The sequence below is a fragment of the Hyaena hyaena genome, unplaced genomic scaffold, assembly GCF_003009895.1.
Source record: "Hyaena hyaena isolate Hyena2069 unplaced genomic scaffold, ASM300989v1 scaffold_456, whole genome shotgun sequence".
Taxonomy (NCBI): Eukaryota; Metazoa; Chordata; class Mammalia; order Carnivora; family Hyaenidae; genus Hyaena; species Hyaena hyaena.
Window position 1 is genome coordinate 829,693 of NW_024081087.1, and position 27,770 is coordinate 857,462.

At 56.3% G+C, this 27,770-nt stretch overlaps 1 protein-coding gene across 1 annotated transcript; it reads right to left on the reverse strand.

Annotated features, from left to right (window-relative positions):
• Positions 1-387: 387 nt before the first annotated feature.
• Positions 388-26,389, reverse strand: VWCE (von Willebrand factor C and EGF domains). Its single transcript, XM_039253606.1, has 20 exons — positions 26,280-26,389; positions 23,750-23,844; positions 23,538-23,627; positions 23,062-23,190; positions 20,536-20,652; positions 18,196-18,312; positions 17,177-17,305; positions 15,848-16,260; positions 15,673-15,766; positions 14,358-14,440; positions 12,576-12,663; positions 11,004-11,089; positions 9,757-9,874; positions 9,253-9,338; positions 7,819-7,915; positions 6,354-6,436; positions 5,178-5,268; positions 5,012-5,094; positions 4,598-4,688; positions 388-1,367 (listed from the first exon to the last, which is right to left on the reverse strand). Exons 1-20 carry the CDS (start codon positions 26,387-26,389, stop codon positions 772-774), a joined length of 2,796 nt encoding a protein of 931 aa, XP_039109537.1. The 3' UTR covers positions 388-771.
• Between the last annotated feature and the right edge of the window lie 1,381 nt (positions 26,390-27,770).

The following is a 27,770-nucleotide window of genomic DNA, read 5'->3' on the forward strand; positions in this document are numbered from 1 at the left end:
TAAAGCCCTGCCCATGCCCCCAGTCCAACTCAGGACAACTCTGAAGGGCCGTCCTAGCCTCAGTGGGAGTTGGCTGAGGCCCCGGGGCTCTGGGAGACGGCTTGTTCCTATTTCATCCCAGAGGCTCCCGCCCAGGGAAACCAACCTACGAAGCCTCCTCTTCCATCCATCTTTGCCCTTTCCAGTTGTAGGAGCCCCCCAACCCCAAGATTAAAGTCAGCAGGTGCTTATATGAGACCCCATCCCGGTTCAGCACAGGGATTTTTTTCCCAAGCTGGCAGGGGGGCGGGGGGGTGAGATGGAGTGTTAGTTTCCAACCTGTGGTCCTGGAGTGAAGTTTCCCCACCTTTTCCAAAGGCAAGAAGTGAAGGAGCAGGGCAGCCTGGGGGGAGACTGAGACAGCCTTTAATCAGGAAACCTCGGGGAGGGACAGGTGACAGCTGGAGGCACGGTCCCAGGGGAATCCCAGGCCCTCTCCGACTCCTCCCTTCCAGAGTGTGGGGCTCAGCAGCCCTGACCTTCCTCGCAAGTCAGACCAACGGTGGTGGCCGAGGAGGATGCCGACCATTGAGAATGCCGTTTCCCTCTTCACACGCACATTCCAAACGCTTCTTGGGGACGCGGCTGCACTGGGGCCCGGGAATTTTCCATCCCCCCAGGAGCCCTGCAGAAGTGAGCCTCTGGCGTCACCAGCCTTATTCACCCCAGAGCCACTGGCAGAGCGGTCTGTGTCCAGAATCTCCCAGGCAGGGCTCTGAAGTGGAGGCCTGCTTACCCGGTGGCCTCCTCCTCCCCTGAGGTCCCCGTGAGCCGGGGGCTGGCGCTGGTCATGGCCTCCAGGGCTGCAGAGAGTCCGGAGGTGGCGGGAGAGAGTCTGTGAGGCCTGAGGGGAGTGGCAGGGGTCTCCGAGGGGCTGGGGGCCGTCGTGGAATGGGCTGACGTTTGGGTCAGGACAGAGGCAGGCGGAGAAGGCCATCTGGTCACCGTCTGAGCTCCAGGTGGGGATGGGGGCTCTGGACTCACAGGAAGCGGCTCAGGAGCCCCCAGAGCAGCTGGAGGTAGAGTGGAGGCTCTTGGAAGGATCAGAGGCCCTGGTGAGGGCTGGGGGCCCCCCGGCTCCCCTGGGAATGTGCCCCCGGACCCCAAACGGGGGGAGGGGGAGGCCCGGGCTCCTGAGGGGCTCGTGGGTAGAGTTTGCACGGTAGTCAGGTTCCTTCTGAGGAGGCGCTGGAGAACGGGGAGCACTGGCCTCTGAGGCAACGCTGCTGGGGGGCCCGGGCACGAGCTACAGTTGACAGGGACCTCGGTGTCCCCACGGGGGCTCCGAGCTGCTTTGCCAAACTCCACGGCTTTTCTTTCCAGGGAATCTAGAGAGAAGGGGGGGAAACAAGACGCACATTGGTTTTCCTCGATGGCCGAGGCGGCTATGGGATGAGCTGCCCCGGGGACAGAGGCCTCTCATGCCTGGTAAGGACCAGCTGGCCCTTGCCTCCAGGGAGAGACCGAAAGGGAACCTAGCATGGAGGGGGGCAGTCCCCAAAGTCACTCTGCCAGGCATCGGCTCTGTGACTTTGTATAAGGCCCACAACTCCCCTGGGCCTTGGTGTCCTCATCTGTAAAATGGGCATCATTGAGACAGACAGGGGCACTCTGAGGACTGAACGAACGGCGCATGGGAAATCTCGGCCTAAACCCGGGTGTTAAGGATGGATGGATGTTGGGTGATAACTATGTGTCCATGTGTGTTCATGGATTGCAACGAACAGGATGTTCACAGCAGGGGAGGCTGTACCATCTGCTAATTTTGCTGTGAACCTAAACTTGCTCTAAAAAATAAAGTCTATTAAAAAAAAAACTTTTTGAAGTCTCAGCCTGGAGCCTGGCACATCATAAGGGCTTGACACATGGGCAGAGAACAAGCAAAGGAAGAGGCTTAGGCTGTGAGAGCAGGGAATGAAGAAGGAAGAGTATTAGAGAAACGTATGATCATAAAACCCGGAATGATTACATTAAAAAAAATTTTTTAATGTTTTTATTTATTTTTGAGGCGGGAGACCGAATGCAAGCAAGGGAGAGGCAGAGAGAGAGACACACAGAATCCAAAGCAGGCTCTAGGCTCTGAGCTGTCAGCACAGAGCCTGATGCGGGGCTCGAACTCACAAACCACGAGATTATGACCTGAGCTGAAGTCGGACACTTAACCAGGGGAGTCACCCAGGTGTTCCTGGAATGATCACATTTTAAAACTCATCCGAAGGACGGTCACACAACTCTAAATATACCCAAAGCCACCCAACTATATGCTTTGAGTGTGTGAATTGTATGGTGCATGAATTGTATCTCAAGAAAACTGGTTTTTTTATTACTTATCAAAAGGAAACAATTCATATTCTATCTCAACAAAAAGCGGCTTCTCCCGAAAAGGGGCTATTGTTAGGAAGAGGTGCCTGGCGAATGTAGCCAAAGGTGGTGGGCCCCGGAAGGAGGGGCCAGGCTTTCCCCTTACCTCCTTGGGCCTCTGTTTCCCCATCTGAAGGCAAGAGAGCACGGGCTAAGGAATAGGGGAGACATGGGCTTGAGCTCAACACCACCAACTAGAGCGCAGCCTGAAGACAGAAACCTAACTTCTCTGAGCCTCCGTTTGCCCATCTCCAAAATGGAGATAATCGGGGTAGCCGTGATCGAACGTTCTGGGGAGCAGTTAAACAGGGTAATACAGGTAAAATGCCTCGTACACTGTCTGGCATCACGCTAACGATGAAGCCCTGGACTGCAGGGGGAGTAAGAACCGCCAGGCTGCCGTGGGCTTTGTAGCGGGTTAGGGAAAGCAGGATCTATAAAATCCTCAACAGTTCCCACTGTAGTGGCCGGAGGGGCTCAGGATGCTTCCAGCCCCACCGACCCTGACTGTGGCTCTGCAGACCTGAAGAACCACCCTAACTGTGGAGGATCCTCCTCAAAAGGTCAGAGGAGTTAAGTGGGTATTTTATACAAGAGGAAACGCAGGCCACACATTGGTTGAAAAACTCACGGTCTTCTTGGAAGTTTAGAAAAACACATCCTCTGGTGTGGGGCGCCTGGGTGGCTCAGTCCGTAAGTGGCCAACTCTTGGGTTTCAGCTCAGGTCACGATCTCATGGTTTGTGGGTTCAAGCCCCGTGTTGGGCTCCATGCTTCAAGAAGGGATTCTTGAAGCTTGGGATTCTTCCCCTCTCTCTGTCCCTCCCCCAATAGCGTGCACGTGTGCACATGCTCTCTCTCTCTCTCAAAATAAATAAACATTAGAAAAAAACATACAATAGCCACACTTAAGATACTTTACGGACATGTTAAATTGGAAAAATTAAATTGAAGACACACAGTGTAGAGTCACAGGACGTGTGGGGAGCCGGCAACCCACGGTAAGTGTCCTCTCTGTCGAGCAGCCCCGCCCGGTGACGCGCTGCCATGTCACTGGGGTCCCGCTCCGCTCCCACCGCCCCATGGCCCTGGACTCCACCTGCTAAACACAGGGCCCCCACACAACTCACAAAAGGTGAGAAAAACAGTTGTTGGACCCAAGATTTTTCACAGCAGGTCCATTACGTGGACCTTGCATTAAGAAGCAAGAAGTCGTCCAAATGTCAGCTTAGAAGTCGGAGGGTGAGCAAACCAGAGGATCTGGGGGCTTTTTACAATGGCCAGCCGTGGGCCACGTTGGTCCTTCAAAACTGCATGCGACAGCACTTGGTCCAGCGCCTGTCTACACCTATGCAGTAAGAGCCACACGGATGCACACTCGCCATGGAGTGGACAAAAACCTGAAAATAGTTTTCAGCAGTCAGGACGACGGAGGAGCTAAATGCGTCAGCTCTGGGCTCAAATCCTGGCTCTCTCCTGCCAGTCAGCTACGTGCCTGGAGCGCGTCACCCCACCTCTGCGCGCCCCCGTTTCCTCACCAGGAAAATGGAGATGGTAACACCTAACCTCTAGCAGTTGCTGAGAAAAGGAAATAAAACAAGACACATAAGAAGTTTTCGATACATACGAGTGATTATTCTCCTGCAAAGCTGATTCAGTTCCTAAATTGTGGTTTTTTTAGAAAAGGGAGAAAACCGAGAAAGATTAAGAAAGGAGGTAATGGGGGTGCCTGGGTGGCTCAGTCAGTTAAGTGTCCGACTTTGGCTCAGGTCATGATCTCGCGGTTCGTGGGTTCGAGCCCTGCATCAGTCTCTGTGCTGACTGCCAGCTCAGAGCCTGGAGCCTGTTTCAGATTCTGTGTCTCCCTCTCTCTCTGACCCTCCCCTGCTCACGCTGTCTCTCTCTCTCTCTCTCTCTCTCATTCTGAAATAAATATTTTTTAAAAATTAAAAACAAAAAGGAGGTAATGAAGGAAAAGGGACACCCTTGTCACAGATGTGGCCCCAGGGACGCTGGATAGGGTGAGGAAGCCCAGGCTCGTCCTCGCTGCGCACTGGTGGGGTGACCTTGAGCAAGACGTGGTCCCTCTCTGAGCCTGGGTTTCTCGCATCCAGCCCTTCACACGTTCTACGTTTCTGGGAAGAGGAGTGAAATGCAAGTGGACAGTGGAGAAGCCCCAGGGCCCGAGGCCCACTCACCTAGACAGGAGGGACAGCAGTGGCCAGGGGGCGCGGAGGGGTCCGAGCAGGCCAGCTGACAGGGCACCTTCTCGCAGCTCACCTCTCCCAGCTGGGGAAGCACAGGGACTCACGTGAGGAAGCCCAGAGTATCTCCCGTCCCAGAACAGCACCCCACGCGCCTCTCACACCCACAGAGAGACCCCGGGACAGAGGCTGAGCAGGTGAAGACAAACACCGCGGGGGCGCTTTAAGGAAGCCACAAAGAGGGAGGAGACTGTGGAATCTGGAGGCATTCTGGCTGGTCCTGAAAGCTGGGAAGGCTGGAGGAAGATGGGCTCACGTCGGCTGAGGGGACTCACAGTTCAGCAGAGGGACAAAAAGGAAGAAGCCATCTGTGGCCAGGCAGCTCCTGAGTCCCCAGGCCCAGCTTACCTGGCACGTGCACTGGGTACAAGGCTCATCGTCCAAGGTGAACACCTGGCCGTTCACCACCTTCCTTCCCTCATAGTTGCAGTCTGCAGGGGGCGCAGAGGGGACCGGGCCATGAGAGCCGAGGCCCAGCTGGGAGCCCGGGAGGCGGGGTGCTGTTCCCACTCACCTCTGCAGACTGGGCAGCATTCTCCGTCAGGGTGGAAAGGGTAGGTGCAGGCGATGGGGCAGTCCACGGGGGAGCAGGCCACCGAGCCCAGCTGCGGGACACAGAAAACACACAAGGCCCTTGGCTCTGGGCAGCTGCTGGGACAGCCGGGAAGGACAGCCACGTAACCACTGAGTGGCCATCGGGGCCGCCGCCGTGGGGGAAGAGGTTCATTCATTCACTCAGTTAGAGTCTGTCTTCTCGACAAAACGCAAGCCCCACAGAGCGAAGGGCGTGGCCTTGACCATGCAGCTCATCCGTCAACAGGTCCCTGCTGACCAAACCCACAAACTACCCAGGAAAGGTGAGCACCAGAAACCGAGGAGAAAGAAGGGCCCAGAAGCTTGAAGCTCCCCTAAGCACGTGAACGAAAGGGCCACTCAGCAGAGCCAGACCTCCACCCTGAGTTTCTCTGTTTCTGTAGACCTTGTCCTTTCCACTCGGCATCCTGACTCCACGAGCCTTGGGCGTTGCCAGGGTGACAAGGAGTAGGACTTCCCCCCTCCGCCCATTCTCCAAATACTCAGTGATGTTAACTATCTCACGTGCTTTTTCAGACCAAGAGGCAGCCCGACTTAGGGACAAAAATACACTTCCTAGAGCCCAGACTCAGATACTAGGATTCAATTCTTGGCATGTCAGTGGACCAGCACGAGGATCTTAGGGAAGGACTTCTCTCTCTGTGCCTCAGTTTCCTCACGTAGCAGATGGACATGACCGTGGCACCCACCTCAGAAGATCCTCCCGAAGATTAACTGAGCTCATGCAAAGAAAGGGCCGGGACCTGGGCGGGCATACACCAGAACTCGATAACGTGAGTATATCACAGATTCTAGCTCAGAGTCCCGGGCCTGAGCCCCTCACCTGCACCCTCAGTGAGCATGCACGTGCTTACTACGGGAAGCCCCCCGGGACTCCCCCTGGTCACCCAGAAGCAGAGGACTTCTGCTGGGCAAGCTTAAAAATATTTCTCTGGCCCTGGGTAAAGATTCACCCTTGGTAGGGCCACCTGTCACCGTGCCCCAGGGTGGCTTTCGTCTAGGAAGGCTCTAGATTATGCCTCCAAGGTTCAGGAGCAGGGGTCAGTGGCATCTGTGGAGTTTCCACAGACAGGGGTCAGGTCCGGGTGGTCCATACCAGGCAGATGCAGCTCAGACACGGATCCAGCATGGATGGGAAGGTCTGGTTGTTGTAGAAGATTCTGCCTGTGTAGGTGCAGCCTGCCAGAGAGAGCATGGGGTGAGCCAGCCAGCCAGGAAGGAGGCTGGTGACCAGGTGCCTGCCAAGGATGAAGGTCCACGAGTTTTCTGGGGAGCAAAGGTCAGGCCAGCCCCAGGCAGCCACCGCGGGGTTTGCCGAAGAGACAGAGCACAGGTCTGGAGTGGGTGCAGACTTTTCTTATGCCCTGGATTTAGCAGAGGGGTCAGAGTGTCTCTACTTCCAGGGAAAGAAGGCCCTCACCAGGCAAGATCAAGCCAGGGGGACTGGGAGACACAACCTGAGTGCCCTGCCTCCCACCCCCAGCCAGTCCCCGCCTTCCAGGACATTCCCCCACACTGCCCCCCTCCATTTCCCCAAGCCCGCAGAGGCCAGATCTGAGCACTGCCACCTTGATGACATTTATCACATTCTAGTACCTATAAAAGCAGGTGACAGGAGAGCAGAGAACTCTTTTATCATGCATATATATTATATGTATTATTTGTTACATATAGATACATGTTACAGATACGTTACCTGTAGATACAGATATTTATGTTATGAAAAGAGACTAAAAAAACAAACCATGAGGCTAAAGGCAATAAGGGGCCCTTTGTAATTGTTTTTATTTTTACTTTCTGTATCTTCTTCAGTCAAATGTTACTTTTGAAATAACGGAACAGGTAAAAGTTAATATAAACAAAAAAGTTTCAGAGAGCCTGGCTGGCTCAGTCGCAAGAGCGTGTGACTCTTGAATTTGGGGTTACGAGCTCACGCCCCACGTTGGGTGTAGACATTATTTTAAAAAAACTTTTTTTAAATCTTGAAAAAAGTATCATTTTTTAAAGTTTATTTATTTTGAGAGAGTGACCTAGAGAACACGCATGCAAACGGACAGAGAAAGGGAGAATCCCAAGCAGGCTCCTCGCTGTCAGCACCGAGCCTGACACGGGACCCAATCCCACGAACTGTGAGATTATGATCTGAAATCAAGAGTCGGATAGTCAAGTGACTAAGCCACCAAGGTGCTGCAAAAAAAGTATCATTTTTCTATTCTCTCACTGTTTCCTGTTTCACGGGTATGAATCTTTGTCACACATAGCCTCCCCCCAACCAAGGCTACAAACTCAGCATATCTATCTGCTTCCAGCACCCAGACAGGGACTGCCTTGGGCCAACGGCTTTATGTCTCCAAACCCCCACTTTCCTCCTCTGTAAAATGGGTTTCTCCCATGGGGGTGTTGTGAGGCTGACTGGAGATAAAGCCTGTGTCTGGAGAAACCTGGGGGGCAGGGTGAGCCCAGATGTGGGGGGAGAAGGGGAGGCGGTACGCCGAGCATCCCTGCCAAGGGGACCGGCGAGGGGGATGGCATGCTGTGTGGCCCCGCAAGCAGGAAATTACCTGCTGAACAGTCGGGACAGCACTGCCCAGGGATCCGAATTGGGTGAGGGCAGGAGTCCACACAGTCTGTCTTCTTGCAGCTCACTGAGCCATCTGCCTGAAGGAAGGAAGAACTTCACCAACACCCCACCTGAAACACCAGGCCTGGCCTCCCTGCCCGACCCCCTCCCTGCCCCGACCCACCCCCCCCCAGAGAGGGCAATGCCACCGACTGGCCAAGGCTTGCCCGGAGGGCACCATGATGCAGCTGGGTCGTAACAGGCCCCCCACACAGAGGACCGGCTCCCTGGGAAAGGGGGTGTGAGCCTTCCAGGAAGGCTCCCCTATCTAAGGAGAAGGAAGGTCAGAGCGGGGGTTTCAGTCTCCTTGGCTCCCCGTCCTTCTCTGGCAGCAGCCAAAGCTCACCACCACCCCATCCAAATTCTTCTCAGCTTTTCCCCGGAAGCCCGGCCCACCCCAAACCTATAGAGTACAATAAAATCCTATTTTTATAGAAAACTATTCCACCGGAAATGTCTATTTCAGAAGACAAAAGTGCCACATATGGTTTCTTTTCTTCCCCCCCAGAATCTGCACGTTCTCAGACCATGAGTGCCCGGAGTCAGTCCTAAGGGGGGAAGGCGGCGGATGCGTCCTCCTCCCAACGGCAATTCCAAGGAAACGTTTCCAAGTTCTGCAAGGGTCTAAGGCTTTTTAACAAATGGCGCATCCAAGGTGCTTGGAGGCTGTGTGTGTCACACTCCAGGGTGCACACGAGTCACCCAGGGATTAAAATGCAGATTCTGAGCCCCGGGGGTCTGAGCCATCTGGAGACCATGGGTGTCCAGCAAGCTCCCGGTGATGCCGAGGACACTGCGGGTGCAGGGACCTCATTTTGAGAAATAAAGCTCTAAGCTCTGAGGGGTTCATTAAGAACGGGGAACAGAAGCCAACGTTCATGCTTAATGAGCTGAAAGCGAGCGTTTCTCTCGGTAAGTGGCTGTGTTGGCATCTGGGTCAAGTTGACTGTAAAGCTCGAGCACCCTCTCCTTTATCCGTTTCTGATGAGCTGAGGTCACAGATTCACATTCCCGAAGGAAACGCTGCAGCTGCACCGGAAAGGCCTGCGCCACTGAGCCGCAGGCTGCCACGCCGCTCCAGTCATCCATGCCCGGGGAAAACCCACTCTTGGGACCCCTGAGTCCCCGTGAGCCACGTGCCATACCCCATCTAGGCGGGCTGCCGAGCTCCGCTGTCCTGGACGAGCTACCGAGGACAGAATAAACTGGGTCCCGGACCTTTCCCTGACCACGGAAGCTGCCAGCAAGGGAGGGAGACAAGGCGCGGGCTGAGGCGGCCCAGCTTCTAGAGCAGCAGGGATGCCCGGCGGGGAGGCCCAGGCAGGGCAGAGGGGCGGCCGGGGAAGCAGCTGAAGGCGCGCACGCTGTCATTCACCTGGCAGATGCATAACTCACAGGGGTCACCGGGAGACCAGATCTGTCCAATCGGAAACTCAACCCCGTTGTCGTCGAGAGCGCAGCCTGGCCGGGGGACAGTGAGGGAGAAAGCACGGGTGGTCACGGGTGCCGAGGAGGGTGCTGAGCGCCGGCCCAACCTACAGCAGCACCCCACCAGGGCCGGCCCCCTCTGCTTGCTCACGCTGCGCAGGCGGATTCCAGGTGTCCGTTCAGCCACCTGCTGGGCCCGGGGGCTCCCTCAGTTAGTGCATCTTCCCTCCAGACATGTGCCCGGTACACACGGGCACCTCACACAAACATGCTTAACCTTCAGACCCATAACCACACACATTCACGCACTCACATGAACACCACAAATATACACACACACACACTCACAGAGACGTACACACACAGAAACACACACACTAAGTCTTTGCAGGCAAAGCCAGCCTCCCTCTTGGAGGACATCGCCCCTGGACACGGGGCTGGGGGCCCTCACCTGTCATGGGTGTGGGCTCCCGGCAGCTGAAACAGCACTGTCCAGGGCCCAGCCACCACTCCTCCCGGGGACAATCCAGTTCCGGACAAGGTGTGAAGGAACATTCCACCTCTCCGTTCTGGAAGAGAACCCAGGCACACAGGCCACTGAGGGCAGCTCCTCGGCCCTGGGCCATCTGAGAGCTGAAGAAGAGGCTGGCAGGTGGCCGTCACCCTCCAAAAAGAGACAAAGAATCTCCAGGGATGGGGGTGGGGGCAGCCGGGAGCACGTTCTGCGATGTCCCAATGTTGGGCCGGGGGTCTCCGCTTGCCCGGGCCGCAGCACCAGCGCCTCTTCCCTTCCCTTCTGCAACAGCCACCTGCTCTCACCCCCGTGTGCCCTCACCCTGCAGCCACAGAACGTTCTCATGCACCAGCGTGATCGCACGGCTCCACCACCCAAACCTGTCAGGACAGAGCCCTCAGCCCGAGTCTGAGGGAGAGGCTGTGAGGCCCCCTCCTCCCTACGACCCCTTCCTCTAAGTACTGCCCTTGGCTCACAGGGGCCGCAGAGTCCTACAAGCGCCTGGAGGGTTTCTTTACCCCCTGACTCCACTCCCCGGCTCTCTGACCTCTGCGCACACCTTTCTCTGACATGCAACTCCCTCCAGAGCTCCCCGTGGAGTGGAGTCGGCCTGAGGTCTTTACCTGGCCCCTCCCTCTGCCCCTGGCTGGCCCCTCCAGAGCATTCTGAAGATGACGTACACAAGAATCCTGCCCCAGGCCCTGCTTCTCGGGCCCCAACTCAAGCACAGTCAGTCCCCGTGTGCAGTTCTGCTCTGGCCTGCAGTCCCCCGCACTCTGTGTCCCAGCCAGCAGGGACACATCCGTCCGGTGACCCTGCCTCAGCTCCTCTCCTCACCCCTCCGGTCTCAACTTAGCATCCCTCCCTCCAAGAAGTCTTCCCTTCTGGTTAGGAGCCCTGGTCACTGTGGGCTGTGGGCTCCCTGAAAGAGGGGACTGGGGCTGTCTCGCACTTAGCTCTGTCCCCAGGATTCAGCATTGCTCTGGGCACTCAGTAGGTGCTCTATAAATAGCTCTGCTGCAGGGTGAGCTTCAAGGACACCGTGGGCAGGCCTTGGTGAACGCAGGTCTTCTTAATGCCTTTGCTGCCTCAGTCTCCCTTCTGCCGGATGGCAGTGCCTAGTCTCCCAGTCAAGGCCTGTCGGGGAAGTCCTGCACCCTGCCCCTCACCCCGCACCCCCCTACCTGGCAGACACAGGTGGTACACTCGTCACCGTCCACATTGAACACAGCCCCATCTGCGTACCAGCGGCCGTGGAAATAGCATCTCACTGCGGAGGAGAAAGGGAGAGGCAGCTCAAGGTTTGGGGGCCAGGGCAGCTAAGGAGAAAGGGGAACAGTCTGGGGGGGGGGCTCGGGAAGCTAACACTCCCACCATGCCCTCCATCATACCCCACACTCAGGGAGCCAGCCGCTCCCTTCCAAACCCTTGGCAAAAAAATCAGCTGTTACTTCAAAACTGATGGAGAATGAATCACATGTAAAATAAGGTCCTTAACTAAAAAGGGAGGGATGCCTGAATAACTAAAGGGTAAGAAAAAAAGAAGAAATGAAAAGAGACTGATGGCCCAGACACCCGGGACAAGGTCTGGGACAAATGGTATCCCCTGGAGGCGGGGAGGGGTCAGTGAGAGCGCCCCCCTATGGATAAAAACAGCCTAAAAATGGCCCAGGCCCACCTGGCTTGGTCAGACTGACCTGGGTTCAAATCCCAGCTATGCAACTCACTAGGGAGGGACTCAAGGTGACATACTTAATTTCTCTAAGTCCCAATCTTCTCCTCTGTAGAATGGGGTTGATAAGAGCTGAAAACTGCTCCTACTTCATAGGCAGAACATTACCTGTTCAGAAATGTCTTAGCTAAAAATAATATTTAAAAGTTAAGAAAAGAATGTTTTAGGGGCACCTGGGTGGCTCAGTCGGTTAGGCATCCGACTTCAGCTCAGGTCATTTATTTCATGGTGCATGGGTTCGAGCCCTGCATTGGGCTCTGTGCTGACAGCTCAGAGCCTTGAGCCTGCTTCAGATTCTGTGTCTCCCCGCCCCCCCCCTCTTTCTCTCTCTCTCTCTCTCTGCCCCTCCCCTGCTCATACTCAGTCTCTCTCTCAAAAATAAATAAACATTAAAAAAAAACATTAAAAATAAATAAAAATTTAAAAAAGAATGTTTTGAAGAACACCAGCTTTGAAATCAGGCAGCCTTGATTTCAAGTTCTGTTCTTATATTAACTGGTCGTTATGTCTCTGGGCAGCAATGACTTCCGTGAGCCTCAGTTTCGTCATCTATGAAATGGGCCCCTGAATAGGACTCCCTCAAGGCTGTGCCACATGGATTTCATGAGATCAAGGGCTGGCAAGCAGCAGCACAGAGCCATCAGGGAACATTCGTGATGATGATGAGGTCAACCCAGGAAAAGAGAACCACATTTTTAACAAAGGACCAACTCATTAGTGGGGAAGGGGGAGACGCCCTTCTAGTCTCAAGGGCCGACTCACAACCCTTCCTGGCCGTGTGGAAGGAGCCGCCTAGGGCAAGGGGCAGGCTGGGCTGTGAGCCCAATCTAGCATTCTAAAGCACTTTGCACATAGTAGGCGCTCAATTAAACTGGTGCTTTGAAATGCTTCACTTGATCTTTGTTTCTGAAGCAAAAATCAGTCTCCTTCCTCTGCTCCACTCACCCTCGCTCCCAAAAACCTCACTCCCAAAAACACACACAGAAGCCAAATCCCCTACCCCGAACCCCAGATGCTCACTTACCTGGAACACAAGTACAGCAATCTGACTTCAAGGAGGTGTGACAGGGGCCAGGGGGACACTCGGGGGAGATGCAGGACACATTTCCTGCCTGCAGAGGGGAGAGGTGGTGGTGGGGGAGGGGCAGGGGGAGGAGGGGAGCCAGGCCCGGAGGCACCCTCAAGCTCAGTCCCTATTTCACACCACCCCTCAAGCTTCCTGTCCAACACCAAAGCCTCCTAAAGGAAGCCATCCAAAACCTTTGAATGCCACCTTGGTGACAACAAGGACAGTGTGCAGGGACTCGGTTCCTGGCATTTGCTACAGTGTGGCGAGAACATCCTCCCACAGCACATAGAAGCTTCTGGAAGGACGCCGGGAAGAGGCGAACAGAGGTTACTCCACCAGAGATGCCTTCCTGTGCATCTGAGTTTTGAACCACATGACTATTGGCTATTGAAAAAATTAAATTTAAAACTTAAATTTTTTATTTAAGAAATTTTTTTAATGTTTATTTATGTATTTTAAGAGAGAGAGAGAGAGAGAGAGTGTGTGTGTGTGTGTGTGTGTGTGTGTGTGCGTGTGAGCAGTGGAGGATCAAAGAGAGAGGAAGGGTGAAAGAGAATCCCAAGCAGGCCCTGCCCTGTCAGCACAGAGCCTGACATGGGGCTCGAACTCACGAACTGTGAGATCATGAACTAGCCAGAACCAGAGTCATGTGCTTGATGGATTGAGCCACCCAGGCACCCCTTAAAACTTAATTTTTAAAATTGAAGTTGAGGCAAAAAAAAAATAATAATAATAATCCTCCTGCCTCTGGAGCTGCCAGAGGTGAGCTGCAATGTTTGCTCCTCCTCTAACAAGTCGTGAGACTTTGGACACTGCCCATCATCTCCCTGAGCCTCAGTCTCCCCATCTATGAAATGGGCTGGAAGCGGCGCCTCCATCGGGGGTTGCTGAGGATACCCACAATGACATGATGCTCGAAAGCACTTGGCCACTGCGGCCACGTGTGCGTGTGTGTGTTGTGTGCGCGTGTGTGGCACACAGGAAGGGCCCAGTAAAGGGCTGTGTACGTGCCTCACCCCCTGTCTCACACTGCAGCCTCCATGGTCACTGCCAGGCAGTGAGGGTTGGTGGACAGAGCCCAGGCCTTGGATACAGACAGACCTCAGCTCAAACCCCAGCTCTTGCCACCTCCCAGCCTCGGTCTTTTCCTCTGTAGAACAGGGACAGGAAAGCCAACCCAGACGAGGTGCCAGGAGCCTTGGGTAAGGCAATAGATGGAAAGCCCCAAGCTCCGTGCCTGGTGCACACGGAGTGTTCATAACCAAGTCTGCGTGACAGCACCTGGCAGTGTCCGGAACACAGTAGGTGCTTAATAACTATTCTTAGACAAGTGACTTTGCCTAATGCAAAATAATACTCTTACTCTAAGCAAGAGGACTCTGGTAATGAGCCTCCTCCCTCTCAAACATGGATACCTTTATTGTGCTGGCAAATATTTTGCCTGGAGAGAAAAACAGCCTCCCTGGTGGGAAGTTTCCAAGGGAGTTTCATCCCCTCCCCTTCCTAGACAGATGGACGCTGTGTGCCCGTTGGCTCTTTCCTGCCCAGCAGAGGCCTCCCTGACTCCAAGACCCCCACGCCTTTAAATATGACAGATTCCGACCCAAATCCACAAGCTGGGAACTCTCCTTCCATTTGACAAGCCCACCTTTAACACCCGATCTTTCCCTCTTCCGCTCAAACCCCCAAAGGTTAGGAAAACACCCGCGCCCACTCCGGGGCTCTTGTGAGGCTCACCAGGCAGACACAGACAGTGCAGTTCTCACTGGCAGGTGAAAACACGTCCCCTTCGGCTCGGATGACGCCACTGTGAAAACAGCCTTTGAAAGACAAACAGGACCGGAGGCATCAGGCCTCTTCAAAGCAGAGGAAGCTTGAGATCTCATTACTTTTCCAGGCAAAATGTACCTGGAACCTTCTCTCACTGGCCAGGATGCCTCCGGAGTGGCAGATCCGGGCACCCAGAACTGTGCAGTCCTAGGAACCCCCAAGAGGTAAGCAGGAGACACCCGCAGAAGATGGCCCAGGAGGGGCTCCATTTGTGTCTGTAAAGCTAGAACCACATTGAGGACCTGGCATATTTTTCCCATAAGACAGGAAAGGCCGCCAGACAGCTCTGGGTTCAAAATCTGGCCTGTCCATTCATTTACCTCGGTGACCTTGGACATGTCACTTAACCTCTATGGACTCAGTTGTCTTTATCCAGGGGACTTGGAGGGACCCACGGCCTCAGCAATAAGGTGCCCAGGCATTGGCAATCAGGGCTCAGAAAAGAGTATGAACGAGGGAAAAGGTCACGGTCATCCCGAACAGATCACTAAGTCTATTCTCATTCTAATCCTTAGGAAGATGTCTTCACTGCTGCTCTAATCGCAGTAGCCTCAACATCTCATCACTGGAGCTGAATGCAGTGGTTCACCCCCACCCCCACCCCCACCCTGCAGCCCCGATCTACTGAAGGAGAAGCTGCATTGTAACAAGATCCCAGGGATTCGGGTGCAGAGTGAGTTTTGAGAAGCTCTGTTTGAAGGACTCATTAAGATTTAGGGTCATATCCTAACAGCAGTGGGAAGCCAGTGAAAAAGTGTAGGCAGATCGTGGGAGGGAATTGAAAAGAAGACAGAATTCATAAAGGATCACTCCTCTGGCCGTAGGAGGGGAGTTGGTATAGGGGAGGGGAGATCTGGAGAAGGTAGATGTGGAGGAACTCACTGAATGAATGAATGAATGAATGAGGGTCAAAAAGGATCCCCAAAAGATGGAAAGTTCCACTTGAGGGAAACCACAGCATAGACCAGTGGGTCTCAAAGTGTGGTGCCTGGACCAGCAACTTCAGCCATCACCTGGAAACTTGCTGGAAATGCAAATCCCCAGGCCCTACCCCACGCCTAATAAATCAGAAGCTCTGAGGGTGAGGTCCCCAGATTCTAATGATTCAGGTGGTTCTAATGTACCCCAAAGTTAGAAAACAGGCTTACAGCTGCAGAAGGGCTGGGGGAGGAAGGAAGAGGGCCCTGCGGGGAACTCTTAGCCTCCCCAGACCAGCTCCCACCTGTGCACGACGGGCAGCAGCCTCCCTCTTCGGAGGGAATCGGGTGGGAACAAGTAGCTTCACACGGCACCTTTTCACAGGTCACCTCCCCGTTCTGGAAGCAGAAGAGGACTTTCAGCCATCATGAGGCCCCGGACACTGGACCCGGGCAGCCCCCAGGACCCCTCCCACCTACCTGGCACCAGCACTGGGAACACCCAGCCTCTGTCCAGCGGCTTCCTGACTCATACGTGGCTCCCAGGTGCCAACAGGCAGAGGACCCTGGTGCCAGCTGTGTGGCCGCTGGGCCCCTGGGCAAGGAAGGGGTCACCTCCTGTAGTTGCGAGGGAGGTCCCAGAGTCCCCAGGAGGGAGGCACGAGGCATGGGAGTGGCCACCAGGGTAGCTGGCGGCCGAGTAGGTGGTGCAGGGGTAGGAGACAGCAGGCTGGTGGTCCTGACGCCAGCTGGGGGCCCTGGGGCCCTGGAAGGAGGGCTGTGTCCAGGGGAGAGGGCAGGCCGGCCCGCCTCCGGGAGCAGCAGTAACATCTTGGGCGGGGGCTGCAGGGGCTGCAGGATGGCGGAGGGCGCCAGCACGGCTTTCGGGAAAGCTGAAATGGAAGCGTGGAGGGGTCTCTGCGGGAGGCAGCAGCAGGGCAGGAGGCGAGACCACAGCCCACCACCAGTCACTGAACGTCTGCGGGCCAGTTTTTCTTCATCAGGTAAGAGTCTGATACCACCAAGTCACGCTAGGCCAAGGGGCTACCGTGACCATCACACAAAGCTGAGGGGAAAGCACCACAGGAGCAGGCCCAAGTGACAAGTTGGGAGTGGGTCCGCTGCTCGCCCACCCAGAAGTGGCGTCCCAGGAGCGGACGCTGGGGCTCGGCATGAAGGAACGGCCCGGGGAAAGCTTGCTGTGGACTAGAAAGAGCATCTTCATCATTTGGGTGGCCGGAGGCGCATGTGTATAGGCACACTGGCAGAGTGAGCAGATGCCACATTGTCCCAAGTATCCCTGGGAGCCCAGGTGACTGGGATTCCTGTGTCATAGGCTCCTCTTTTCCGCCCCTTTTACCATTTGGGGGGAAACAAAAGGGTTAGGGAAATAGTAAAATGACAAGGAAGGACGAATGGGTAAAGAAGTAGAAGAAGTGAGAATGAAAGTGAAGAGTTGGAAATAACAAAATGAATTGGAAAAGAATGGGTAGAAAAGGAAAAAGGCCCAGCCCTGGGAGGGCAGGGCTAAGGCAGGGGCGTGGCTTGGGTGGGGTGGGGGCGTGGCCTGGGAAACAGGCCTTAGGTTGGGGCAGGGGGCGGGGCCTGGTGGGACGGGGCGGGGCCTGAGAAAAGGGCCTAATATCTGGGCAAGACCTGGTGGCTGGAGGGCGTGGCCTGGGCAGATGGGGCGGGGCCTGGGGAAATTGGCCTCTAAGGTTGGGGCTGGGTGGGATGGAGGCGGGTCCTGGTAAAACCCAGCCTAAGGTTGGGGCCCAGGAGGGCAGGTATACACATAGGGTGGCTCACCTTCACAGGACACGCGGTCAGCTCGGAGCCTGAAGCCAGGGCGGCATGTGCACAGGAAGCTGCCCACGGTGTTACGGCAGGAATGGTGACAGACTCGCCTCTCCAGGGGCCTCCGACACTCGTTTACATCTGCAGGAGAGCCTCGCTGCCAACAGCTGCCTTGTTGGGGCTACTTCTTCCTCCATCCCTGAATCCAGAAGGCTGGGGGAGTCTCCCTGCCATGTTCTTATAGGATCCATCCCTGCCTCAGAGTGTGGGAGGTGACTCAGATGTCTAGGAGGGGAGCTGAAATCTACTGCTAGTCGCTTTGGAAGGTTCATACATCCAGTTGGCATTTAATGGATGCACCAGTGGCTCATCCTCCAGTACCGTGCAGCAGTGGTTACACGCTGGCTGGTGAGGCGAGCCCTGCTGGGAATCTCATCTCCAAACCTTCCACCATCCCACGGGCCAGGTATGAGATGGCGTGGCCCCTTCTAAAAAGAATCTCAAAAGTCACTGTACTGCTCAAGGTAGGCTTCAGGACAAATACCAAAGTCCGCCAGAACAAGGTCCGTTTTGGGACCCATGGGACCCCACCTTCAACCCATGAGCCAAGCTTAAGCCAAACATGCCAATCCCTTTCTGGAAATATCTGCTAATGGGCTGAGAAAACAGGGGTCTCCTTCTAAACCAGAGGAACCAAGACATAACATGCTTTATTTACCAAGGGGAGCAAAGGCAGCCAAGAAAATGGGTGAGCAGAGAGGAATCCTTGGGGTGTATCTGGGAGAGGGGTGGAAGAGAAACATAACAGGATGAAAGTGGCAGGTGGCCAGGAAAAGTCCAAGACAGGGTCTTCCATGCGGAGCTACGCCAACCCCGGGGAAAGGCAGGCTCTGAGCAGAGGCTCAAGTGCTTACGGGCTCCAGGCGGCCAGCAGGTCCAGATTGCTGGCCTTTCCCTGTCCCTGGACTCACCCTGTCCATCTTCCTGACTGGCAGCCTAAGTATGAAGGTAACAGGGTCCCCCCGCCTTACCTACACAGGAGTGCCGGTTGCCATGGAGATGGAAGCCCGGTCTACAGGAACACCTGTAGCTGCCAATGATGTTTTTACATCTCTGCTGACAGGGGGTCCCGAGGCATTCATCAGTGTCTGGAAGGGACCAGGGCAAGCCTGAAGCTCATCTCCCCCCACGGAGTATCGGAATCGTGTGCTCCCGTCTTCTTCTCCAGTTTCCATCCTCAGGGCCGCAGGGGCCCATCTTAAACCCCCTCTTTCTCTTTCAGCCTATCCGTGAATTCTCCCTGGACCAGCTCTCTTCTCTCCGTCCTCACGGCCCTACCCTAGCCTGGGCCACCTTTGCCTCTAGTCTGGAGAAGAGCAATGGCCTCACATAGCTCCCCCGTGATCCTCCTAAGCCATCTGCTACACAGCCTCCAGGCTGTTCTGACCAAAGGGCACCTCTGATCAGGCCACTCTCCACTCCCACGGGCAGCACTGTGGCATCAATGCTGCACCCTAGCTCTCAAACCCTAAGGGGCCCTTCCCCCCTCCTTCCCTGACCCTCACCTTTGTTCTGCCATCTTCTAATGCACCCCGGTCTTGGGGGCCTCCCTCTTTGCCTGCCTGGAATGCCTGTGCATCTTGACTGGGGGAAAACTCCTACTCATGCCTCAAAACCCAGCTTCTGTAGAACCTCCTCTGCCAAAGCTTCCTCAGGCCATTGTTTGAAATCCTGAAAAGCTGGAAATAATCTACATGTTCATTGGTTAAAGAAGCGTTCGTAAACTATGGGATATTTGTCCTGCGGAGCGCCAGGCAAGCGGCTAAAAGGAACAAGGCAGGTCTGTTTACATGGATGTGGAAAGATCTTTGAGACAGGTTGCTGAGACAACAACAAAGGAGAGGAACAACTGGGTTCAAATCCCAAGCCCAACATGACCTTGGGCAAGTTACTTAGTTTCTTTAAGCCCTCCGTGTTCCTATTAGGAAAATGGGAAGTAAACAGTATCAACCTCACAGGACCAGTTTGAAATGAGAATGAAATGACAAAGTGCAGGTAAAGTGTGTAGCACGGTGCCAGAATCCAGTTCTGTAACCATTTGCTGCTCATCTCTTCTCGTGTCTCTGTGTGCATGTGCACGTCGTGGGGCCGGGCAGGGAGGACACGCATCAGAGCAATAGGCAGGTGCTACGCTGAACTGTGTTTCCCCAAATGTATATGGTAAAGTCCTACCGCCACATACAGTGGGATTTGGAGGTGAGCCTTGGGCAATAATTAGGTTTAGATGAGGTCTTGTGGGGGGGGGGGCCTCATGATGGGATTCGCACTGTTAGAAGAAGAGCCATTAGAGCTTGCTATCTCTCCCCATGAGAACACAGCAAGAAGGTGACCGGCTGCAAGCCAGGAAGGGCCTTCACCCGAAAGTGGACGGGTTGGCACCTTGACCTTTGACGTCCCAGCCTGCAGACCCGTGAGGACAAATTTCTGTTATTAAAGTAGCCCAGGCTGTGGGATTTCGTTACAGCAGTGGAAGAGGGCTAAGACACCAGGGTTATTCCCTAGGCAGAGAGAGAGCGGGAGAGGCAGAGGAGGTCTGGCACCAGCAACTTTTAAAGCTTATTTTCCAATTTATGGCAATTCTTCTCTATTTCCATGTTCAATTTCAACGCCTTTCAATATTTTCAAACTTCAATAATTTTCAGTTAATTCAATTTTCTATTTCTATTACTTAAAACTTATTTCCAATTATTTTCTATTTCAAACAATAGAAAATAATAGCACGGGTTCACGTGGCAGCTTTTGTTTTGCCTCATCTGCGTCGTTTAGGAGAAAAGGCTTCCTTCTGTAGGTCAAAGTCATCTTAAAGGAGCGGGTGATTATGTTCACAGATGCCCATCATCCTGCTCACTCAGGAGCTCCCCCAGCACTCACGCCTCACCCCAGCCTCGTTCTGCCCCTCCCCACCAGACCAGGGCAGCGGGGGGCCGGTGAAGCTAATGAAGGCAGTGGGTGAAGCGCCTTCCCCACAAGGCCCTCTCCCACCTCACTGGCATCTTCCACCCGCCCTTGGCTCTCCCTAGGCCTCTCCAGCCCCCTCCCTCGACCCTGCCTTGCCAGGCCAGAGCAATGGCCCCTAGAGCCCCACATGCCAGGATTCAAGCTGACTCCAGTGCTTACTGACAGAATGGCCTTGGGTGAGCCTCAGTTTTCCCATCAGTAAAGTAGGGATGATAACAGTATCTCCCTCCAGGGACCACAGGGAAGGTGAAACGCAGTCATGCACGGGACGAAGTGCACACATTGGGCTGGGAAGGGCCGTGCCTTCACCTCAGACCCCAGCAGCGGTGGTTATGTGTCCCCAGGCCACCCACCTTGGCAGCTGTGGCGGTCGGCGGCAAGCTGCATGCCGGGCCCACACTCACACACAAACCCGCCTTCTGTGTTCACGCACTGGCCCTCGCAGGACGAGCTTAAGCATTCGTCAATGTCTGGGAAGAGAGAAGACAGCTCTGCACAGACCACTCTGAACGTGGCTGGGTGCAGGGGAAGACCCTCCCTCACAGGGACCCTGCCGGCACAAGGAGCCCGCCTTCAGCCGGGAAGCCCCACCCGAGGAAGAAAGACCAGGCCCCAGGAAGGTCATCGGCCATCAGGGAACCTCCAGAAAGCAGAGGCCAAGGGGCCAGGCTCCTTCTCCGAGACCCATGCAGACCGGATGACAGAGACAATGCCTGAGATAGAACCGTTTTCAACGGCCGCAGCGCAGAGCGACCCTAGAAGGGCAGAGGAGAGTGAACAGGAAGGCTGATTAAAATCCATTAAGTGTTTATTGGGCACCACCTGTATGCAGCAGATCTGGAGGGGGGGCCGTTGAGGACACAAATGTGACCTGGCGCAGATGCTCCAGCTGGTTACAGTGATAACATTCAGAGCCACGACACATGCCCTCGAGGCCGGCGCACAGCCGGGTGATCCGTGCCCCCCAGGGAACGCCCGGCCCCAGCGGCCGCTAGAGGAGCACTGGGCAGAGGACCAGCAGGCATCAGTGGGGGCAGCCGCAGAGACAGTGGCAGCAGGAGACAGGGCCGGAACAGTGGGTTAAGGCTTGGCTGGGGAGGGCCGAGGAGGCCCTGAGGCTTCTGCCCAGGGCGGGGTGAGTGGATCCAAGTATCCTCTGCAGGGGGAGGTTCAGGCCTGCAGGGAGAGGGCCACCAGGGGCCAGAACTCCCCACCCCCGCTTCATGGCGTCCCTTCCTTCTCTAAGAACCACAGTCCATGGTGGCTCTTGAGGACCTACAAGTCTGCATCCGGGTCTCCCACCCCCTGGCCCCGTGCCTGCCGGACACCTGCATTCTATCTGCTCGCCCCACAGCAGGCCCCTCAGGACCGCGTCCACCGCCTCTAGGAAGCCCACCCTGACTAATGGTGGCGGCCAGTGCTCCCCTGCCCGGTGCTGGCTCTGACACTGTCGTCTGGCTTTTCCTTGGCCCTGTCTGTCCATGCAACAAGAAGTGCGTGCAGGAAGTACCCCCCGTGAAAGGCCTTCAGGGGAGGGCGGATTGCTCCAGCCTTCCTGAAGGGGATGTTGCAATGAGCCCGAGCACCAAACCTCCTTAGTGGGAACCCTTGACCCAGTGGTTCTGCTTCTGGGAATAACGAGAGAGGCCACCTTTCCTGAACCACTTCTGATAGCAGTGAAACACTGCAGGCAACCTGAGGGACAGCAGGTTACAGCGGCCATGGGCGCGTCTGGGAGAGAGGATGTTGTAAGGACTGTTCCCCACTCACGATATAAAGTGAGCAAATTAATGAACCAAAGCTATGGGTAAGGTGTGATCCCGATTTATAAAACACACAGATATGCATGTCTCTCTCTCTCACACACACACACACACACACACACACATCCAGGGGAAAGGGCAGAAAAAACAAATTCATTTTAGTAACATATATCTAGGCACTTTGGGGACATGTGTGTTTTCATCTTCTACCCTCCTTTTGGAGCTTTCTGAATGTTCCAAAATAAGTTATTTTTCACTTTTATGTTTGGGGAAGAGACCTTGTTTTTACAAAGTCCAAACTCAAAAAAAAAAAAAAGGTTTTCTTCCAGCTCTCTGGAAAGATCCACAAGAAAACTGGTCCCAGCGGCTGGCCCTGAGGAAGGTAACAGTCTTGGCCGGTGACAATTTTTTTTTAAGTCACAGGGGCACCTGGGTGGCTCAGTCGGTTAAGCGTCTGACTTCAGCTCAGGTCATGATCTGGTGGTTTGTGAGTTCGAGCCCCACATCGGGCTCTGTGCTGATGGCTCAGAGCCTGGAGCCTGCTCCAGATTCTGTGTCTCCCTCTCTCTCTGCCCCTCCCTCACTCATGCTCTGTCTCTCTCTGTCTCTCAAAGATGAATAAATATTTAAAAAAATTTAATTAAAAGTAAAGAGCTTTTTAAAATCACAAACAAATCATACTTTTACAGAGTAATTATTGATGTTTGCTTTCTTCAGTGTCTCAAACATCATGTTCCCAAGGGGGCCTTCCATGGTCAACCCTGACTCCAGTCCTGGTTATCTGTCCCCGTGGGCTGGGCTCCAGGGCCAAGCTCCGTTGCATGGGGCTGTGGCTACCCTTACTGGTCTCCCCTCCTCCGATTCCGAAGCAGGGGCCAACCCACCGCTCATCCCCACAGCCCCTTGCTCAGTTCAGGGCCCTTAAGACGGGCTGTCCACATATCTGTGACACAGCAGCAGGGCCCACGCCTCCCTGCCCTCTCTCTAATCGGAGCTCACCCAGCTCAGCCTTGCCCTGCAGCTCTCTGGAGAGGCTCCTGGTCAGGAAGGACAGCAGAGACAGAATTCCCCCCTCCCGCCCCCACCCCTGCTCCCCACCCCCCTCCCAGGTCTCACCTGTACACCTGATGCCGACAGCTGTCTCCGTAATGGTGAAGCCCACGGGGCACACCCGGGCCACCTCCTGACAGCCGCCATGGTTACAGGTAAGGTCACAGCCGTACTCTCCACAGGGGCCGTGGGCTTCTGAAACAGGCGGCACCCGTGTGAGCACCCGTGACGCCCCCTCCCCGCCGCCCCCCGCCTCACTGGGGCTCCTCCTCAATTCTGTTGGGAAACCCTGGTCTTAAACCCAGCTCTGCCACTTACTAGCCATGAAACCCTGGGCGAGCCACTAACTTCTGTGCCTCAGTTTCCTCATCTGTAAAACGGGGATGAGAACACCCACCCAGGTGGGTGGTCGGAAGATGATATTCTAAGACCAAAGCCTGGCACGTGGTCTCAGCGCCGACAGAATTCTTCCCATCAGCCATGCCCCCCCTCCCCATTACCTGGGGAGGTGGCCCCTTGCCACGGCCCCCCACCCCCGGTACCTGGGCAGGTAGCCCCTCGCTCTCCGTCCTGGCAGGAGCAGACGTTGGGAGCAATGCAGATGCCGCTCCCACAGCCAAAGGAGCAGAGGGCTGAGAGGAGAAATGCAGGTGAGGTAGTGGGGGCTGGGCCCCCAATCTGCCCAACTTAGGCCAGCCCGGGGGGTGAGCGCCCTGCCGTGGAGGACATGTGGGGCACGGGGACAGGCACTTACGAAGGGTGCAGTGCCCGCTGCCCATGGAGGGCGCCCAGCCAGGGCAGCAGCCACTCCCAAGGCCCGAGAGGCAGACGTGCGGGCCCAGCCGGCGTCTGTAAGAGAAGAGAGAACACTTCCCATATTTCTGCCCGGGGCGAGGGACTGGTGCACCGCGCCGCGAAAGTTTCCCCGCCAGGCAACAAATAGTTCTCGAGCCCCGGCGGAGGGGCAGCAGCGGGAAGTCTCTGAAGAAGCAAAACGACGCTGACAGTCTCTCTTGGAGGCAGGACAAAGAAAAAGTGGTGAGAGAACAGACGCCAGCTTCCTACGGATACCTGCCACATGACAGAGCAGAGTGGCAGGGAGAGAGGGCCTCGGAGGGGCCTCAGCACTGACAGGGAAAGATGGCAATGGCTGAAGAGCCCCAGGCACAGCTGCCTCAGGGCCTTTGCACTTGCAGCTCCCTCTATGAGGAAGGGTCTTCCTCAGAAATGCACCCAGCTCTCTCCTGCCTTTACCCAGGTCTCTCGGCTCATGTACCTTCTCTGAGAGCTCTTTCTTGTCCACTCTTATCTTGCTTTATTCTTCATAGCACTTACTTTCTGGGACATTCGATTACTTATCAGTTTCTTGATTTGTTCATTGTCTGTCCCCCTTCTCATCCTCTGAGGACCAGGGCTTCATCTTTGTGTTCACCTCAGTGTCAAGCGCGATGCCCGGCACATCGTACGTGCTCAATAAATGACTGTTGAGGGAAAGGTTGAAAAAGGAAGCAGCAGAAGAGACATGGAAGGGCAGCCCCAGAGAAGCCAGAGAGAGGTCATTCCCCAGGTGACATCAATGTAGTGACAGTGGGGGTGGGGGTGCCAGCAAGCTGCCCAAAACAACAAAGGGGAGCCAGTGTGCACGACACTGGGTGAGGCACGGCAGTACCGCCACGAACACAAACGAGTCACTTTCCCCACTTTCAAGGGGCTCTGGGCAAACAAAGAACCAAGTGGTAACAAAACAGTGTGACAAGTGCCGCAATGGGACAGGCTTCAGAGTCTCTAGGAGGGTCAGGGAGGTCTTCCTGGAAGGGCAGAATCTAGGCTGAGGCAGGAAAAAGTAGAATAGGGGCAGGCTGTGAGAGCCGAGGGGGGAGGCGGTGCTTGGGCACAGGGAACAGCAAGGTGCACAGTCCGGGAGGGGGACGGAGACCGAGATGGACCTGGTCCTGTGATCGGCTGGGTGCAGTGATGAAGTCCAGCCTGGTTTGAACCGGGAATCCGGGCGCAGTGGGAGAGACTAGAACACCGTCCCCCGTGGAGGCGCTGGGAATATGCTGCCAGTCAGGCGGTCTCCAGAGTACCCAGAATACCCACCATGTGTCAGGCGCCGCAGCAGGCACGGCCACATGGGACAGGCGGACTCACTCCCCACCTGAGAGTATCTATCAAAAGTGACAAGTGCTCGGGAAAGGGGAACTTCCAGCACGTGGCAGCACAGAAACATCTGCAGCAGACGGTCCCTGGAGCCTCAAAGAGACTGCCCCCTCTCTGAAGTTACCACAGAAGAAGCAAAGAAGCGGGGCCCTGGGGGCTTGGGGGAAGTTGCTGCCTTTGCTAGAGCGATTTTGGCAGCAGCCTGGGAAAGAGGCGCCAGCCGCTCCTGCCCCTCAGACGGGGCTCTGAAAGGGACTGGGGTGCCACCAAAGTGGCGGACGGGAAGGATGCCCGCGAAGCTGGTGGAGCCGCACCCTCCGGTGGGCGGAGGCCGAGCGCCCCAAGGAGCCTCCCCAGGCGGGCGGTGATGGGAAGACAGGTGGCTGGAAAGCTGTGACACGCCGCAGGGCCCGGCCAATCTGGGCAGGAACTGGCGGTGGCCGCGGAACACACGTGCGAGCTGCGCGCCTGGCGGGGCCGCCCCCATGCGCGCCCCCCGAGGCGGTGGCCGCGGGCCAGGCCGCCCGCTGACACCGTGTTCCCTCGCTCTCGGAGCATCACGCACACGCGGCGGCCCGGCCTCCGCCGGGAGGGGACGCGAGGGGAGGGTGGCATCAATTGGGAAAGAGCAAAGGGGCAAACACCCCACCCCCGTCCGCGCGCGCGCACAGGCGGAAACCGAAACGTGACCCAGGGAGAGCCCGGCGGTTCCAAGGTCCACGGGCGTGCGCGCAGCCTGGACGCCGAGGAAGCCCCCAGCCCCAGAAGCGGCCGGCGCGGCCGTGAGGCCCGTTCGCCAGCGATAGCCGGCCGCTCCGGAGACCAGGTGGCACGTCCCTCGCCAGGGGTCTGCGCGCCAGGGCGGGCTCGGAGGGGCTCACTCAGCGCCTGGATCTCCATCCCCCCAGGGTCTTGTCAGGACAGCCCCTCCAGGAGCGCGGAACGAGCTCCCGCCCAGAGCACAGGCTGCCGTCTCTTTGTCCGGACCCCTCGGGCTGCACCCGCGCAAGGACAGCGCCCCGAAGGGGAGCCCCGAGCCGCGGCTGCCGGCGGCTCCGGGCGCCCTTCTGCCCCGCGCCGGAGCACCCCTGCGACGGGCCAGGGGAGGGGCTCGAGGAGCTTACCTCTCGGCCGCAAAATGCCCGGGCGGCTTCCTCCCGGTGTAGCCGCGGGCCGGGGCCCCCGGCAGCAGGAGCGCGACGCAGGCGGCCCGGAGGAGCAGTCCGGCCCACATGACCGGCGGCGGCGGGTCCCCCCGGCTCGGCTGGGCTCCGGCGCCGCGCGCGGGGGAGGGGGCTGCGGGCTCTCGCCCCTCCTCCTGGCGCCGCGGGGAGCGAACCAGCGAGCCCCGAGCTGGCACGCAGAGCCGAGCAGGGGGGCTGGGGACTCCGAGAGGAGGGGCTGGGGGCCGCGAGGGGGGGGGGGTCTCTGGCACCTCAGAGCAAAACGCACAAAAGGCAGCGCCGCCCTCCGGTCGGTGGCCTCTAGGGGAGGCGCAGAGCCCGGGGCGGGGGCAAAGATCAGGGACCCCTGGGGGCGGGGTTTCGACCTCGGCCCACACCCCCTGCCCGGCTTCCTGCAAAGGGCTGTGGGCGTCAGACAGAGGCCCTGGGAGCAAAGACACTCCCGGAGCAAGGCTGGCGCTGGAGGCTGTGCGCCCCGGGTCACTGCCGGTCCCCGCGGAGCTGGAGTTGCCTGTGTCGTCATGAGAAGGTGGGACGCTGGGTCAGCTGCGCCGCTGGGCAGTTCTAGGCCGGCTCCCAGCCTGCCGGCAGGTCTGCACACTAACCCTGGCACCCAGCGGATCCACCTGCTCCCCGGCCAGGGGGCACTGGCGGGTCCTGAACCCGGAGGCTCCTCTTTACCCATTTCTGTAGCTGCCCCAGGCCACAACCAGAGACTGGTAGGCAGGGAAGTGGGGAGCAGGTGCTGGATAAAAATCGGGATCATCCAGCTGGGAGGATGCTGGAAGGATGCCCGAATTGTGCCCTCTGCCCTGTGCACAAATCTCCCCTAACCGCCCAGTTCCAATTAGTCAAGCCTTTGCTTAAACGCTTCCAGAGGAACTCCCTGACAAAAGGCAGCCCAATTCGGTTTTGAAGAACTACACTCGTTAGGAAATGTGTTTATTTCCCAGCTACATAATCCCAGCTCCTTTGGTGCTGCCCTCTTACAGGCTACCTGAGTCTGTCACCAAGATCCTTAACACCAAGGACCACAGACGAACATGGTGTGCCAGCAATGGTCTGAACTCCGTCTCCTCCCTTCCAGACACCATCCTAATAGGACTTGGCTTTTCCTGCATCCGCATGAATGTAAGTTTGTTTCCAGTAGAGGTGTTCTTGGCTGCCATGTTTTTAGGTTGTTCACTGAGCACAGGTTGCTAAGCCAATCTCCCTCCCTGAAGCTGTGAGGTCGTTTTCAAAGATATTCAAATACAGCCCTGTTGTCTCAACCGGTTACTCCTGACCCATCTTCCAATCTAAGCAGCAAATTCTCAGGAAGTAGGTCACCAAATTTCTGTATCGTGAGATGAGTGCAACTTTCCTATCGACACCCGTTCTGAGTCCTAAGGACCCTCAGGATCCTACGCCATCTTTCGTTTTTGCCTCAAA